The sequence below is a fragment of the Hyperoodon ampullatus genome (genome assembly GCF_949752795.1).
Source record: "Hyperoodon ampullatus genome assembly, chromosome: 4".
NCBI classification, from domain to species: Eukaryota; Metazoa; Chordata; class Mammalia; order Artiodactyla; family Ziphiidae; genus Hyperoodon; species Hyperoodon ampullatus.
Genome location: NC_136917.1, coordinates 86,678,555 through 86,697,434, shown reverse-complemented (window position 1 = coordinate 86,697,434; position 18,880 = coordinate 86,678,555). Strand labels below are relative to the sequence as shown.

The following is an 18,880-nucleotide window of genomic DNA, read 5'->3' as shown; positions in this document are numbered from 1 at the left end:
CAAGAAGAATATATAACAATTGTAAATATATATGCACCCAACATAGGAGCACCTCAATATATAAGGCAAATGCTAACAGTCATAAAAGAAGTCAACATTATCACAATAATAATGGGGGACTTTAACACTCCACTTTCATCAATGGACAAATCATCCAGACAGAAAATCAGTAAAGAAACACAGGCCTTAAATGACACATTAGACCAAATGGACTTAATTGATATTTATAGAGCATTCCATCCAAAAGCAGCAGATTACACCTTCTTCTCAAGTGCACATGGAGCATTCTCCACAACAGATCACATCTTGGGTCACAAATCAAGCCTCGGTAAATTTAAGAAAATTGAAATCAAGCATCTTTTCCAAGCACAACGCTGTGAGACTAAAAATCAACTACAAGAAAAAAGCTGTAAAAAAGACAAACATGTGGAGGCTAAACAATATGTTACTAAATAACCAATGGATGACTGAGGAAATCAAAAAGTACCTAGAGACAAATGACAATGAAAACACGATGATCCAAAAACCTATGGGACACAGCAAAAGCGGTTCTAAGAGGGAAGTTTATAGCAATACAATCTTAACACAGGAAACAAGAAAAATCTCAAATAAACAACCTAAACTTACACCTAAAGCAATCAGAGAAAGAACAAATGAAACCCAAAGTTAGTAGAAGGAAAGAAATCATAAAAATCAGCAAAGAAATACATAAAATAGAGACAAAGAAAACAGCAGCAAAGATCAATGAAACTAAAAGCTGGTTCTTTGAAATGATATACAAGATTGATAAGCCTTTAGCTAGACTCATCAAGAAAAAAAGGGAGAGAGCTCAAATCAATAAAATTAGAAATGATAAAGGAGAAGTTACAACGGACACCAAAGAAATACAAAGGATCATAAGAGACTACCACAAGCAACTATACACCAATAAAATGGACAACCTAGAAGAAATCGACAAATTCTTAGAAAGGTACAATCTTCCAAGACTGAACCAGGAAGAAATAGAAAATATGAACAGACCAATCACAAGTACTGAACTTGAAACTGTGATTTAAAGACTCCCTACAAACAAAAGTCCAAGACCAGATGGCTTCATAGGCGAATTCTATCAAACATTTAGAGAAGAGTTAACACCTATCCTTCTCAAACTATTCCAAAAAAATTGTAGAGGAATGAACACTCCCAAGCTCATTCTACGAGGCCACATCACCCTGTTACCAAAACCAGACAAAAATATCACAAAGAAAGAAAAGTACAGGCCAATATCACTAATGAACATAGACACAAAAATCCTCAACCAAATACTAGCAGCTACATCTAAAAGAAAGAACAGCTACATCTAGAAGAATGACATTAGAACGTTCTTTAACACCATACACAAAAATAAACTCAAAATGGATTAAAGAGCTAAATGTAAGGCCGGATACTATAAAACTCTTAGAGGAAAACACAGGCACAACACTCTTTGACATAAATTGCAGAAAGGTCTTTTTGGATCCACTTCCTAGAGTAATGAAAATAAAAACAAAAATAAACAAATGGGGCCTAATGAAACTTAAAAGCTTTTGCACAGCAAAGGAAACATAAACAAAATGAAAAGACAACCCACAGAATGGGAGAAAATATTCGTAAATGAAGCAACTGACAAGGAATTAATCTCCAAAATACACAAACAGCTCATGCAGCTTAATATAAAAAAAACAAACAACCCAATCAAAAAATGTGCATAAGATCTAAATAGACATTTCTCCAGAAAAGACTTACAGATGACCAACAGGCACATGAAAAGATGCTCGACATCGCTAATTATTAGAGTAATGCAAATCAAAACTACAATGAGGTATCACCTAACACGAGTCAGAATGGCTGTCATCAAAAAGTCTACAAACAATAAATGCTGGAGAGGGTGTGGAGAAAAGGGAACCTTCCTACACTGTTGGTGGGAACGTAAATTGGTACAACCACTATGGAGAACAATATGTAGGTTCCTTAAAAAGCTAAAAACAAAACTACCATGTGCTCCAGCAATCCCACTCCTGGACATATATCTGGAGAAAACCATAATTCCAAAAGTACATGCACCCCAATGTTCATTTCAGCACTATTTACAATAGCCAGGACATGGAAGCAACCTAAATGTCCATTGACAGAGGAATGGATAAAGATGTACATATATACAGTGGAATATTACTCAGCCATAAAAAAGAACAAAATAATGCCATTTGCAGCAATATGGATGGACCTAGAGATCGTCATACTAAGTGCAGTATGTCTGACAGAGTAAGGTGAATATCATGTGATATTACTTACATGTGGAATGTTAAAAAAATGATACAAATGAACTTATTTACAAAACAGAAACGGACTCACAGACTTTGAAAACAAACTTATGGTTACCAAAGGGGAAAGGTTGGGGGTGGGGGATACATTAGGAGTTTGGGATTAACATATACACACTACTATCTATAAAACAGATAATCAACAAGGACCTACTGTATAGCTCAGGGAATTCTACTCAATGTTCTATAATGACCTATTTGGGAAAAAAATCTGAAAAGGAATGGATATATGTGTGTATATATAACTGAATCACTTTGATGTATACTTGAAACAGAACATTGTAAACCAAGTATACTCCAATATAAAATAAAAATTAAACTGAAAATATCATAAAATGATTCTTTATTGATTTAAAGTGAAAAATTACTTCACCATGAAAAATTAATAAGGTATTTACAAATGTCTTAATGGCTTAATTAAAGACCAGGTAACTTAGAAAGAGCTTGGAGGTGAAATTCTTATAACATAAAATTAACCTTTTTTTTTTTTTTTTTTTTTGCGGTAGGCAGGCCTCTCACTGTTGTGGCCTCTCCCCTTGCGGAGCACAGGCTCCGGACGCGCAGGCTCAGCGCCATGGCTCACGGGCCTAGCCGCTCTGCGGCATGTGGGATCTTCCCAGACCGGGGCACGAACCCGTGTCCCCTGCATCGGCAGGCGGACTCTTAACCACTGCGCCACCAGGGAAGCCCAAGATTAACCATTTTAAAGCAAACAATTCAATGGCATTTAGTACATTCACTATGGTGTGCAACCACTGCCTCTGTCTAGTTCTAAAACACTGTCATCACTCCAAAATAATATTTATGCCCATATTAAGCAGTTACTCCCCATTCCTTCCTTCCCTCAGCCACTGGCAACCACATATCTGCTTTTTGTTGCTATGTATTTACCTATTCTGCATATTTCATATAAATGGAATCATACAATATGTGACCTTTGGTATGTGACTTCTTTCCCTTAGTATAATGTTTTCAAGGTTCATCCATGTTGTAGCATGTGTCATTATTTTACTCCTTTTTATGGCTGAATAATCATTCTGCTGTATATATTTGCCACCATTTATTTATCTGTTCATTGATGTATATTTGAGCAGTGTTTACCTTTTGGCTGTTGTGAATAATTCTGCTATAAACATCTGTATGCCAGGATTTATTTGAGGACCTATTTTCATTTATTCTGAGTACACACTAGGTAATATGGTAATTCTGTGCTTAACTTCTTGAGGAACCACCAAATGTTTTCCAGTTAAAGCTTTGGAATGTTATTGTTTTGGAAGTGAATTGGGGTGGATCGAGACACCAGAATCTGCTTTGTATTTTGCATATCAGCAATGCTATGGCATAGATAAGTGTAGGTAGTTGTCATTGTGAGAAATTGACTAAGCTGTTCTAGTTCCCAACAATGAAATTTTTAACTTAATACTCCACAGATACTAATCCTCACCCTTAGTGTGTCTTCCCATGTGCTGGCAAGAGAAGCTTTTGCAAGCTTTGCAGATCACAAATTAATTCCACCATTCCTCAAAATCTAGAGAAAATGGCAGCCCTGCTATTTTCCACAGTGATTCTTCTCTGGGGTGGTTATTACTCTAAAGCTATATTCCTAAGGAGAACAATCACAGGGTAAAAGAAAGGACTGTATTCTTTTTATTTATGCAGAGGTTTTCTTTAGATGACAAAACATTGTTAAGCACCTTCTTCTTGATTCTTACAGCATCCCTATAAAGGAGCTGGAGCTGGACTTGGGAGCCCTAAAACCTTATCAATAAAATCCAGCTCTCTAGAATGTGTTCTTAACCCTGTTTGCCAGATTCTCTATATTAAACTGCCTTTAAAACTCCTCTTACTGCTAAGCAATTATGCCAAGTAAAATCCTGCCTTTCAATCACAGTGTATTTTAGTTGAATTTCAAGCTGACTAAAGTATTTACAAATCAAAATTCTAATTCCAAATATCTTTAAGAACCAGACCTAAATTTGGTATGTCATATAATAAAGACAGGCAAGAAGATCTTTGATTGGCAGTGAGGGACCTCTTTTAGCAGTCTTCAATGTTAACTTTATAAAATGCAGAACAACACACCATCTCACCATACACAAAAATAAACTCAAAATGGCTTAAAGACTTTAACATAATACATGACACCATAAAACTCCTAGAAGAGGTCATAGGCAAAACATTCTCTTACATAAATCATACCAATGTTTTCTTAGGTCAGTCTCCCAAGGCAATAGAAATAAAAACAAAAGTAAACAAATGGGACCTAATTAAACTTACAAGATTTTGCACAGCAAAGGAAACCATAAACAAAACGAAAAGACAACTTACAGAATGGGAGAAAATATTTGCAAGTTACATGACTAACAAGGGCTTAATTTCCAAAATATATAAATAGCTCATACAACTCAACAACAAAAAAACAAACAACCCAATCAAACAATGGGCAGAAGACCTAAAGAGACATTTCTCAAAAGAATACATACAGATGGCCAACAGGCACATGAAAATATGCTCAACATCGCTAATTATTAGAGAAATGCGAATCAAAACTACAATGAGGTACCACCTCACATCAGTCGGAATGGCCATCATTAAAAAGTCTACAAACAATAAATGCTGTAGAGGGTGTGGAGAAAAGGGACCTCTCCTACACTGTTGGTAGGAATGTAAGTTGGTGCAGCCACTGTGGAAAACAGTTCCTCAGAAAACCAAAAATAGAATTACGATATGATCCAGCAATCTCACTCCTGAGCACATATCCAGACAAAACTATAATTCAAAAAGATACATGCACCCCTATGTTCACAGCAGCAGCATCTACAATAGCTAAGACATGGAAACAACCTAAATTTCCATCGACAGATGAATGGATAAAGAAGATGTGGAACACATATACAATGGAATAAAAAACGAAATAATGCCATGTTCAGCAACATGGATGCAACTAGAGATTATCATACTAAGTGAAGTCAGAAAGAGAAATACCATATGATATCACTTATATGTGGAATCCAAAATATGACACAAATGAACCTATCTATGAAACAGAAGCAGAATCATGGTCACAGAGAACAGACTGGTGGTTGCTAAGGGGGAGGGGGTTGGGGAAGGGATGGAATGGGAGGTTGGGATTAGCAGATGTAGCGTTATGAATGGATAAACAACAATGGATAAGCACAGAGAACTATATTCAATATTCTATGAGAAACCATAATGGAAAATAATATTTAAAAAAAAGAATGTATGCGTATGTATAACTGAATTACCTTGCTGTACAGCAGAAATTAAAACAACCTTGTAATCAACTATACTTCAATTTAAAAAATTGATAAAAAATAAAAAATAAAATGCAGAACAATTTAGATGAGGGAGAGATTTTTAATAGGATGAGAAAGAAGTGGGGAGTATTTGTTACCCAATCCAATGAGGGAGTTCCTGAGTGTCTACAAGTGTCATGGCAACCCTGAGAAATTTAGTTCTCATAGACTAAAATTACTGAAGATTGGCTCTGAATCCTAGCATTTTTTTAACAAGAGAAAATATAAATATTTTATGAAAGTGTTATTTTTTGTTCCGCTTCTTCCATGTTTTATGCAAATATCAATTTATGATTGGTGGTAAAATTTTGCCTCATTTCCAGGGGTCTTTTTTACCCCACGGATTCTTTTTTTCAGTTTTGCCCTCTGAGTAGATGAAATGCTGCCCAAGTCTCCAGGCAGTGTGGGGTTAGGGTGGAGGGAAAACCCCTTCAGTCTAAGAAACCTCTCTGAAATTTTAGCTTAGGGACATAGAATTAAAGTTATTTTCACCATTATTTTGTCATTAGTGTTGTCATTTAATTTTTGAAAAGATGATGCATAAACTTGTTTTTGCTTTGTTTTGTTTTAGTCAAGCAGTATGTAAAGGGCCTACAATGAAATGTAAGCCCCTCTCCCCACCCTTGTCTCTAGCCATGTAATTCCCCTTCCTAAAGGCAAATACTCTTATCATATTGTTGTATTCTTCTCAGAGATTTCTCAGCCATCTAATTGTACATATCTCCCCCCCTTTTTAAGCACACAGTGGTAGCGTACTTCATAGCTTCTTCAGCATATACTGCCTCCTCAGTACAGCTGTTATCAAAGGTACTGTGATTGTAAGGGGCAAATAAGATACTGATTTCCAACTAAGGAATAAAACAATCTGTGTATCAATCATTAAAAGAAATTTTTTCATTTGTCACCTGCGAACTTGGGGCTGATACAACCCATAGAAATTTAATTACTGTGAAGTAACTAAGTACTCTGAAATGCAAGAGAGGTAGGATTTATAATGTAGAGAGTCCTGGATCAGCCATCAGGACCAGGTTTCCCAACCAGTCATGTCATTAGTTGCATGACCTTAGCAAGTGATCTATTTCTCTACACCTATGTTTTCTAATTTGCAAATGAGAATGATAGTGTCTTCCCCTGCAAAGGGTACTGTGAGCATCAAATGAGACATGGAAAACTAGCAATGTGCTATATGGCTGATAGTAACTTTTAGCCCATTACAATTATCCAGCAAGGTTTCAGGTCAAGATGGTGATATAGGTAGATCCTGAACTCATCTCCTCCCACAGACACATTGAATCTACAGCTACATATAGAACATTTGCCCCTGAAAAAAACCTGAAAACTAGCTGAGCAACTCGTACACATTGGGCAAAGGAGGAAAAAAGCCACATGGAAGCAGGTAGGAGCAGCTGACTTAAAATGTTGCCCTAAATCCCACCCCTGGTTCAGTGACCCACAATCAGGAGGGAACTCAAAACCTATAGCTTCTCCCTGAGGAGCAAAGGAACATCAGGCATCCTATCTTTTAAGACCTGCATCTGAGAGATGAGCCCCCAAAACATCTGGCTTTGAAAATGATCTGGGCTTGCATCCATGAGACCCTCAAGGCTTTAGAAAGCTGAGAACTGCTTCTTAAAGGGCTCACCCACCCCAGGGCCCAGCACAGAAGCAGCTATGGAGAGACTCCTAGACTTTACATGAAAGAGCTTCACTTGCTAATCTTAACGCATTAGCCTCAGGGGCAGGCATCTAATTTAATGCATCTAGGGCCCTGACAGGGTGTCTCTAGGGACAGAGGCTGGCAGGCACCATCTTCGTGCTTTCCCTCTGCTATGATCCAGAGTGCCAGTATCTCCCAGAGGGGAGCTTTTACACATGTCTGGTGCCCTGGTTTTTGTAGCTGCCACCCAGGGGACACCCTTTGATCACCAGGCTCTGGAGACCAGGGGTCGTGTATTCCTGGAACCCACAGGACTGTAACAATCTGAGAGTGAGTTTTTGGCAGGCTGCCACCTCCCAAGGCACTGCACTGGCAGCAGACTGAAGCACACCCCCAGTCTTTCTGATAAAGACCATTTGCTTATCCAGGAGCTTTGGCGTGAGGGGCAGGCTTCTGGTCTGGCACACTTCTAGGGACCTACAGAATTGCTCTCAGGGAATGAGGCTGGTGGATGCCGTCTTTGTGCTATCCCTCTGCTTCACTCTAGCTCACTGGTGTCTCCAAGAAAGGAGCTTAAACACTTGTCTGGTGCCTCAGTTTTTTCAGCTGCTGCCAGGAGACACCTCTACATTGCCTGGCTCTGGTGACCAGCAGGGCTGACACTCCTGGGTCCCACAGAACTGAGAAAGCGTTCTTAAACAGCTACCACCCTCAGGGCACAGCAAGAGGCAACAGACCCAGGAGCACAGTCTTTCCATGAAAGGCCTATAATCTTGTGCTGGAGCTTCAGCCTGAGGGCAGGCTCCAGGTTTGTCACATGTCTAGAAGCCTATCAAGGTGCTCTCAGGGAATGCAGGCCAGAGAACACGATTTTGTGACTCGCTCTGCCTCGCTACAATTTGTCAGCATCTCCCAGAAAGGAACTTACACACTTGTCTGGAGCCCCTATTTTTGTGACTGTAATCCAGGGTACATTCCAGATCTCCTGGCTCTGATAGCCAGCATGGCTTACACTTGCAGTCTGACAGGACTGTATATATTTGCATGCTTTAAAGTTGCTGCCTGAGGGTCTGGCTTCCAATCAGCTTGAATCTATGTGCTAGATATTCCTCTTTGGGACACTGACAGGTCTTGGAACACCTTCAACTACTAGGAGCTATTAAAAAATAAAATAGGCTGCTTGGACAATCACAAAGGCTTGAGAGAAAATGGAGAGTTAGGTCAGAGCTGGATGGTAAGTTTTACCTCCTACAGGAGGCCACTCCTTCAGGACTGGGAGAGGTGGCTATTTCATCTAATGCATGGAAATGAACACTTGAACACAGGAAGTCAAGCAAAATGAGGAATGTGTTCCAAACGAAAGAACAAGATAATACCTCAGAAAAAAACCTTCACGAAACGGACATACTTTATCCACCTGATAAAATGTTAAAGTTGGTAAAGAATGGATGAACATAGTGAGAATTTCAACAAAGAGATAGGAAATATAAGAAGGTACCAAAGAAAAGACATAGAGTTGAAGAATACAATAACTGAATTGAAAAATATGCTAAAGAGGTTCAACATCATACTACATGAAGCAGAATAAAGGATCAGTGAGCTCAAAGGGCAATGGAACTCATCCAATCACAGCAATAAAAAGAAAAAAGAATGAAAAAAGCCAAGAGAGCTTAAGGGACTTATGAGACAACATCTAGCAGACTAATATTTACATTATAGGAGTCCCAGATGGAGGAGAGAGAGAAAAGAAGGGGCAGAAAACTTATTTGAAGATATAATGGGGGACTTCCCTGGCAACACAGTGGTTGGGAATCCACCTGCCAATGCAGGGAGCATGGGTTCGATCCCTGGTCTGGGAAGATCCCACATGCTGCAGAGTAGCTAAGCCCATGCGCCACAACTACTGAGCCTGCACTCTAGATGCTGTGAGCCACAACTACTGAGCCTGTGCACCACAACTACTGAAGCCCGCATGCCTAGAGCCCGTGCTCCACAACAAGAGAAGCCACCACAATGAGAAAGAAGCCCATGCACCGCAACAAAGAGTAGCCCCCGCTCGCCACAACTAGAGAAAGCCCTCACGCAGCAGCAAAAACCCAACGCAGCCAAAAATAAGTAAATAAAAAATAAAGAAATTTATTTAAAGAAAAAAAAAGATATAATGCCTGAAGATTTCCTACCTGGGAAAGGAAAGAGACATCCAGATCAGGAAACCCACAGTGTTCCAAATAAGATGATGAATCCAAAGAGACCCACACCAAACACATTATATTTAAAGTATCAAAAGTTAAAGAAAATCTTAAAAGCAGAAGAGAAAAACAACTTGCTATATACAAGGGATTCCCCATACAACTACCAGCAAATATTTCAACAGAAACTTTGCATGCAAGAAAGGAATGGCATGATATATTCACTGCGCTGAAAGAAAAATAATTCCAACAAAGAATACTCTACTTGGCAAAGTTATCATTCAAAATTGAAGGAGAGAGAAAGAGTTTTCCAGATAAGCAAAATCTAAAAGAGTTCATCACCACTAAACTGGCCTTACAAGGAATGGTAAAGGGACTTCTCTAAGCTAAAAAGAAAGGTTGCTAATTAGTAGCAAGAAAATATATGAAAGTATATATATATCTCACTGGCAAAGGTAAATATGTAGTAAGGTAGTGGATCAGTCACTTATAAAGGTAGTATGAAGGTTAAAGACAAAAAAAATTAAAACTATAACTACAAAAATTAGTTAAGGGATATACAAGATAAATAGATGTAAAATCTGACATCAGAAACATAAAACAAGGCAGGGGGGAGTGAAAATGTAGAGCTTTTGAATGTGTTCAATCTTCAGTTTTTTTAATCAACTTAAAAATGTAAGTTGTTATATGTAAGCCTCATGGTTACCACAAAGTCAAAATCTATAGTAGATACAGTAATGATAATGAGAAAAATCTAAGCATACCATTAAAGAAAGTCATCAAACCACAAAGGAAGAGAGCAAGTGAAGAAGTAAGGAACAGAGGGGAACTATAAAACAGCGAGAAAGGAATTAAAATGGCAATAAGTACATACATATCAATAACAATGTTAAATGTAAAGGGACTAAATTTGCCCGTCAAAAGACAGAGTTGCTGAATGGAATAAAAAATAAGACCCATCTATATGCTGCCTACAAGAGACTCATCGCAGACATAAGGACACACAAAGACTAAAAGTGAAGGGGTGGAGAAAGATATTCCATGCAAATGGAAACCAAAAGGAAGCTGGGGTGGCTATATTTATATCAAACAAAGTAGATTTTAAAACAAAGACTGTAATCAGAGACAAAGGAGGGCATTACATAATGATAAAGAGGTCAATCCAACAAGAGGATATAAAATTTGTAAATATTTATGCACCTAACATAGGAATACTTAAATATATAAAACAAATATTAACAGACCTAAAAGGAGAAATAAACAGCAATACAATAATAGTAGGGGACTTCAGTACCCTACTTGAGTCAATGTAAAGATCAGACAGAAAATCAGTAAGGAAATGTCAGCCTTAAATGACACTTTAGACCAGATGAACTTAACAGATATATATATAAATATAGATATCTATAGATCAGTATACACATACCATCCAAAAGAAGCAGAATACATATTCTTTCCTAGTGCATGTGGAATATTCCCCAAGACAGATTATATGTTAGGCCACAAAACAAGTCTTAATAAATTTAACAAGACTGAAATCACATCAAGCATCTTTTCTGACCACAACAGTATAGAACTAGAAGTCAATTACAAGAAGAAAGCTAGGAAATTCAAAAATATGTGGAAGTTAAACATGCTACTGAACAACCAATGGGTCACAGAATAAATCAAAAGAAAAGTCAAAATTACCTTGAGACAAATTAAAATGGAAATAGAACATACCAAAAGTTAGGTGATGCAGTAAAAGCAGTTCTGAGATGTATGTTCATAGTAATAAATGCCTACCTCAAGAAACAAGAAAGATCTCAAACAACATAACATCACACCTCAAGGAACTAGAAGAAGAACAAATAAACCCAAAGTCATTAGAAGGAAGGAAATAACAAAGATCAGAGCAGAAATAAATGAAATAAAGACTAAAAAGACAATAGAAAAGATCAATGAAACTAATAGCTATTTCTTTGAAATGATAGAATTGACAAAACTTTAGCTACACTCAGCAAGAAAGAAAAGTGACAGAAACCAAATCAAAACAGTTAAAAATGAAAAATGAGACATTACAACTGATACCACAGATATACAAAGGATGGTAAGAGGCTTCTATGAACAACTATATGCCAACAAACTGGACAACCTAGAAAAAATGAAAAAAATCTCTCAAACAAAAACCTTCTGAAATTGAATCAGTAACAAAAAAACCTCTCAACAAAAAGAAGTCTAGGAATGAATGGCTTCACTGGTGAATTTTACCATACATTCAAAGAAGATTAATACCAGTCGTTCTCAAACTCTTCCAAAACAGAAGAAGAGGGAATACTCCCAAACTCATTTTATGAGTCCATCATTACTCTGATATCAAAACCACACAAAGACATCACAAGAAAAGAAAATTACTTGGAGGGGCTGCAGAGTGTAACCATGGCCAGGTCGAGTCCACATTCAAGATTTCAGGATGTGGACGTGCAGCAGCTGGTGACACAGAACCTGGCTTGAGGTACTGACCAGTATTTCACCCCCAGATGCTTCAGCACCTACATCAATGTCACCTCAAGAAGTTCGGGCACATCAAGTAAACTATGAATCTAACCTTCCTGGGAGAGCCCCTCTGGATCTGCTCCAACCCTGACTGAGGAGTCTCCTCCCCTCTCTTCTGCCATTGTTCCTGATGAACACAGAAGCAAAAATTCTCAACACAATGTTAGCAAACGGAATTCAGTAATACATTAAATAATAAAAGGATCATACATCATGATCAAGTGGGATTTATTCCAAGGATACAAGGATGGTTTAACATCTGCAAATCAATCAACATGATGCACTACATTAACAAAATAAAGACTAAAAATCATATCATCATATCATCTCAATAGATACAGAAAAAGCATTGGACAAAACTCAACATCCCATTAAGATAAAAATTCTCAACAAAGTGGGTACAGAGGAAATGTACCTCAACATAATAAAGGTCAGATATGACAAGCCCACAGCTAACATCACAGTTCACAGTAAAAAGCTGAAAGCTTTTCCTCTAAGAACAGGAACAAGACAAGGATGCCCACTCTCATCACTTTTATTCAACATAGTATTGGAAGTCCTAGCCACAGCAATTAGGCAAGAGAAAGAAATAAAAGGAATCCCATTTGGAAAGGAAGAAGTAAAACTGTCCTTATTTGCAGATGAAATGATATTATATAGAAAATCCTAAAGTCTCCACCAAGAAACTGTTAGAACTAATCAATGAATACAGTAAATTGCAGGATACAAAGTCAAAATACAAAAATCTGTTGTGCTTCTATACACTAATAACAAATTATCAGAAAGAGAAATTAAGGAAACAGTTCCATTTATAATTGCATCAAAAACAATAAAATATCTAGGAATAAATTTCACCAAGGAGGTGAAAAACCTGTACATTGAAAACTATCAGACACAACCAAAGAAACTGAAGAAGACACAAGTAAATGAAAAGATATTTCATGCTCATGGATTGGAAGAATCAATATTAATAAAATGTTCATACTACCCAAAGCAATCTACAGATTCAGTGCAATCCCTATCAAAATTCCAATGGCATTTTTCACATAACTGGATCAAATAATACTAAAATTTGTGTGGAACCACAAAAGACCCTGAACAGTCAAAGCAATCTTGAGGAAGAAGTACAGAGCCAGGGGCATCATGCTCCCTGATTTCAAACTATACTACAAAGCTATTGTATTTAAAGCAGCATGGTATTAGAATTAAACAGACACACAGATCAATGGAACAGAATAGAAAGCCTAGAAATAATCCCATGCATAAATGGTCAATTAATTTATGACAGAGGAGGCAAGAATATACAATGGAGAAAGGACATCTCTTCAATAAATGTTGGGAAAACAGGACAGCCACATGCCAAAGAATGAAACAGACCACTATCTTACACCATATGCAAAAATTAACTCAAAATGATTAAAGACTTGACTATAAGACCTGAAGTCATAAAACTCCTAGAAGAAAACATGGGCAGTAAGCTCTAGTGCTGGAGATGAGGTTTTGGATTTGACATCAAAGCAAAGGCAACAAAAGCAAAAATAAGCCAGTTAGGCTATTTCAAACTAAAAAGCTTCTGCACAACAAAGGAAACCATTTACAAAATAAAAGGACACCTACCGAATGAGAGAATATATTTGCAAGTCGTATATCTGATAGGGGTTAATATTTAAATATACAAAGAACTCATGCAACTCAAGACAAAAAACAATCTGATTAAAAAATGGGCAGAAGTTCAGAATAGACAGTTTTCCAAAGAAGGGATATACATGGCCAACAGTTTCATGAAAAGATACGCAACATCACTAAGCATCAGGGAAATGCAAATCAAAACCACAGTGACTTATCACATCATACCTGTTAGAACAGCTGTTATTAAAACGAGAAATAACTATGTTGGCCAGGTTGTGGAGAAAAGGATCCCTCCTCCACTGTCGGGAGGAATGTAAATTGGTGCAACCACTATGGAAAACAGTATGGAGGTTCCTCATAAAGCTAAAAATAGAGCTACCATATGATCTAGCAGTTCCACTTCTGGGTATTTATCTGAAGAAAACAAAAATGCTAACTCAAGAAGATAATATGCACCCCCATATTCATTTGCAGCATTATTTACAATAGCCAAGATGTGGAAATAGCCTAAGTTTACATCAATGGACGAATGAATAAAGAAGATATGGTGTGTATATACAATAGAATATTATTCAACCTTAGCAAAGAGTGAAATCATGCCATTTGTGACAACATGGATGAACCTTGAGGGTATCATGCTAAGGGAAATAAGTCAGACAGAGAAAGACAAATACTGTATAATCTCATTTATATGTGAAATCTAAACAACAACAACAAAACCACTCTCATAGATACAGAGAACAGACTGGTGGTTGCCAGAGTCAAGCAGTAGGAGGTAGGGGGAGGGTGAATGAAGGTGGTCAAGAGGTACAAATTCCAGTTATAAAACAAATGAGTCATGGGGGTCTAATGTAAAACATGGTGACTATAATTAATAGTACTATATTGCATATTTGTAAGTTGCTAAGAGAGTACATCTTGAAGTTCTCATCACAAGAAAAAAAATGTTTATGACTATGGATGGTGACTATGGATGGTGATGTTGACTAGACTTATCGTGGTGATTATTCTGCAATATATACAAATATTAAATCATCATGCTGTACACCTGAAACTAATATAATGTTATGTCAATTATATCTCAATAAGAAAAATAAAGAATTATTAATTAATTTTTAAAAATTATCCAGTGAAACCAGATTCAAAAGTCAAGGTTACAGGGCTTCCCTGGTGGCGCAGTGGTTAGGAATCCGCCTGCCAACACAGGGGACACGGGTTCGAGCCCTGGTCCGGGAAGATCCCACATGCCACAAAGCAACTAAGCCCGTGAGCCACAACTACTGAGCCCCTGTGCCACAACTACTGAAGCCCGCACGCCTAGAGCCCGTGCTTGGCAACGAGAAGTCCACGCACCGCAACAAAATGTAGCCCCCATTCGTCGCAACTAGAGAAAGCCTGCATGCAACAATGAAGACCCAACGTAGACAAAAATAATAAAGTTAAATAAAATTTTTTTTAAAAGTCAAGGTTACAGAGTTAGGTTATAAGCTTTCATTTCTAGAGTGTGATCTTAGTTTATAATACAACTGGCCATTCTTGATCTCTTCCTAGATACTATCTTACAAAAATAAGGTATTTGGCTCTCTATGCTTTGTACTTCCTTAAGGAGTTAATTAGTCTTAACTTGTAACCATTGAATGATTTTCATAAAAAGTTTTAAATTATTGGATGCCAAACAGGAAAAGAGTTGATATGCAGACAGGGAAACGAATCTTCCTACCGACTAGCATAGTGAATGTCCGTAATTACTGTCTAGTAAGAAGGAAGCTAATTCACACAGCTGGAGACGATGATCAGCAAGTACACTCCAAACTCTGACATCAGAGCAGTTATAACATAGGCATACTCTCATTCTCATTGTACTGTTTTCAAGAAAGAGAAAAGGCCATCCTACTCAAAGTAACAAGACATTTTGAGAGGATGAGCATTTATACATCCTGGAATGGCAGAAATATGTTGGAAAATCTTGAAAATTCATAGCCTTTTCTGCCTCCCCTCCTTGATTTCACATTCATTCCAGAAGATATCTGGTATTGGCTTTTATCTCTGTGTTTCTCTAGAAGATTACCAAGGGAAAAAAAACTAAACCAAACTAAGAGTTAGCTTATGTAATTCAGTAAAGCAGGTGCACCAAGATATTTTGACAAAACACAGCACCATGTAATTTAAAGAAGTTGTTTTTATCAGCCAGCTATGTTAATTTCTACTCTATTCAAAACACAGAAAAATGTATTTTCCATAAATGAAACTATCAGTGGAGAAAATGAGAATTTTAAGCATGTAAGAATATGTGTAAACAGTGATGAGTAAAAAATTGAAGTTAAGAAACTTTCCTTATTGCTTTAAGTTTGTTTGTAATTTTAGTAGAAAGAAAATGATGCAGGCAGAAGACAAAATTGCAGAACTCCAACTTATTTAATCTCCTAGGCATCGATGTGTACAAATTTATATCTTTTTTATATAAACTATCTATCTCATTTAGAGGCCACAGAGAAAGTAAGCTCGCATACTGAGTGAATATTTGTTCTTGGTGTGGAAATGTGATTTGGAAGTTGGCTTGGTTAAAGTAGCAGCCTGAAGACTATTCATTTAATTGGTAATATTACTACTCCTGGAAAGCAAAACTAGTCAAGAAAATAAGATCACTAGTTATTGAATTCCTGGTAAGTTTAAATATGTTAATATGTGACTGACATAGACATACACAACCAGAAATGGTCACCCGCTTATCCAGTGACCTGAATGTGGTTTTGTTCACCCTTCAGGGAGATACAGCTCTGAGAGTGATGTGTGGAGCTTTGGCATCCTCCTCTGGGAGACCTTCAGCTTAGGGGTCTGCCCATACCCTGGAATGACAAATCAACAAGCTCGGGAACAAGTGGAAAGAGGTGAGCCAAAGACACAGGGTAGCAGTATTCACACCCATCCCGGGCAGTGCTGGTGCCGTGTCTGCATTTCCTGGGAAGAGGAAGGGAGTAGTCTCGGGCACATGATAGAAGAGGTGCTGGTTAATCTGCTTTTGAACTTTATGGATGGTGTGGCTCTTAAACAACCAAACCAACAACAACAACAAAGACTTTAAAAGATAGATCCCAGCTCTTTGAAAATAGAAAGCTCTAGGCTTTTCTTCCACTCCCCCTGCCTGGCATGACACCTGCAAGGCTGTGCCATTCACTATCTTCCAGGGAAACAGAAGATTGAGGAATACCACCTATTTTTTATTCTATGCCAAATAAACACTGTTAATATTACTGCAAATTGAAATGTAGTTAGACTTCAAGAAGAAGTTGAGAATTTTGGAACAGTTCTGAAGAAGCCCTATGGTGTTCTCAGATCAGGGACAGGAATAAGCAGGTGACGGTGACACCCTCACGTGCACTTGTGTAGTCCCTGGCTTTCAACAACAACAACAAAACACTTTCAACAAAACACCAGTGCCCTAGGGGTCAGGCCCCTCAAGGGGGGCATGGTTGTAGAATCGGGTGTAGGAAGATGACTTTCCAGCTTCCTTCCTCCCTTTTCCTACCACTCCTGAGGCAAATGCACACAGGCACACACATACCACCCAGCACACTGCCAGGACACTGCCAGGTGACTTTGAATTAAAGATAATATTCTTCTCAGACTGTAAAGGAATATGCCTCATACTCATTTTTATTTCACTTTTAAATTAATGTTTATAAATCCTCATCCTTTTCCTCATCTTCAAAAACCTGAGTTGTAGAGATGATTTTTTAAAACTCTGCCTACAGCATCTAAAAGCAAATTCTAAAAGCAAATACTTAGAGCAACTAAAACATGCATTTGTATGTGATGTATCTTACATCAGACTTTGTGAGAAATGAACAAACAGAAAGTGGGTTCTTTGAACTAGAAGGTAATGATGTTGCTCTATTAATATTGAAGTCTGCATTACTTACAGAAAAAAAATCAGTTTGCCCTGAAATGGATTTTTTGTTTCTATTAACCGACAACATAAGGTACTAAAAATTACAAACTGCATAATGCCCTATGTGAACATTTATGTCTTATCCCCATTCTAAATTCTGTTCTTCTTCTCTTGGGTCTTCAGGATACCGAATGTCAGCCCCTCAGCATTGTCCAGAGGACATTTTTAAAATTATGATGAAGTGTTGGGATTATAAACCTGAAAACCGCCCCAAGTTCACTGAACTTCAGAAAGAGCTCACTGTCATCAAGAAGAAGATCACATAGTGACAGAACAGTGCAAACTCAGCCTCCAGGACTTGGTCCTCCAGCAGAGTAAGATTGTTCTTCTCGTTAACAATGAGTTTATACCACGTTATGTGCAACCGTCTTCTAAGGTTATTTTTTTTAATTAACTGTTTTTTAAATATGTGCCGTTAAAAAAAGTCAAAGGCAAATGCATTCAAGAAACAGGTAGTCCTACCAAGGGCTTCTCAGCTCACCACAGCAATCCTGCCATTTCAGTCCTTTGTAAATAGAAAAGCACAGGCTCTAAATGTGAGGGGGAACCAATCCATCTTTTTCACACCAGGACCATCGATGTTTCTCAGAGATTCTTTACTTCAGACCCAGTTCACGGCTGCTGTCCCATGCCACAGACCCTACTCGATTGGTGCTATCAGCTGCATTGGTAATGCCATGTCTGCAGGACACATTCCAACCAAAGTTGGCTTTCTGCTCTGCCAAGGCAAGGGTGTATTTGTAAACATCATTTTATATTGAGAATTATTTAGACCTCCTAGGGGTTTTCTTTCCTTTCTCGCCAGAAATAAGCGCAGTGTAAGAATCCTCACATTCCTGTCTTATTGGTAAAGCTGTTGTTTCCCTCCCCTTTTGTCCAGGCATCAGAAAATGATGCCTGGAATGTCCTCAAAGAGCTCTTAATTGAAGCCACAGCTATTAAAGAATGTTTCAGACAGCTGTGAAGGCAAGAAGTAAGTTGGAACAGGAGGACGGTCTGGAGAAAGGGGCAGCTAAAGTCATCATCAAAGAGAAGGAAAGGAAAATAGAAAATCTGCCTTCTTACCAGAGTTATGCTTTTACACACACACACACACACACACACACACACATACACACACACGCACGCTTTATTCTATGGTCTGATTCACGAAAAAGGTTCTAAGAAATGTTTTCAGGAGTTCACAGATACAGCCTTCTTGTCAACAAAAAATTCTTTAGAGAAATTCCAAAGCACGAGTCTACAGAAATAACAGCATAATTTTA

The 18,880-nt window shown here is 37.8% G+C and overlaps 1 protein-coding gene across 1 annotated transcript in view; it reads left to right on the top strand.

Annotated features, from left to right (window-relative positions):
* Nucleotides 1-17,881, top strand: part of FER (FER tyrosine kinase) — a gene marked incomplete at both ends in the record, with an annotated part of 430,653 nt that extends 412,772 nt beyond the window's left edge. Inside the window, 2 exon segments of the mRNA XM_079702183.1 lie at nt 16,432-16,554; nt 17,739-17,881. Of these exon segments, the coding sequence (XP_079558309.1) occupies nt 16,432-16,554; nt 17,739-17,881 (266 nt within the window).
* Nucleotides 17,882-18,880: the final 999 nt, after the last annotated feature.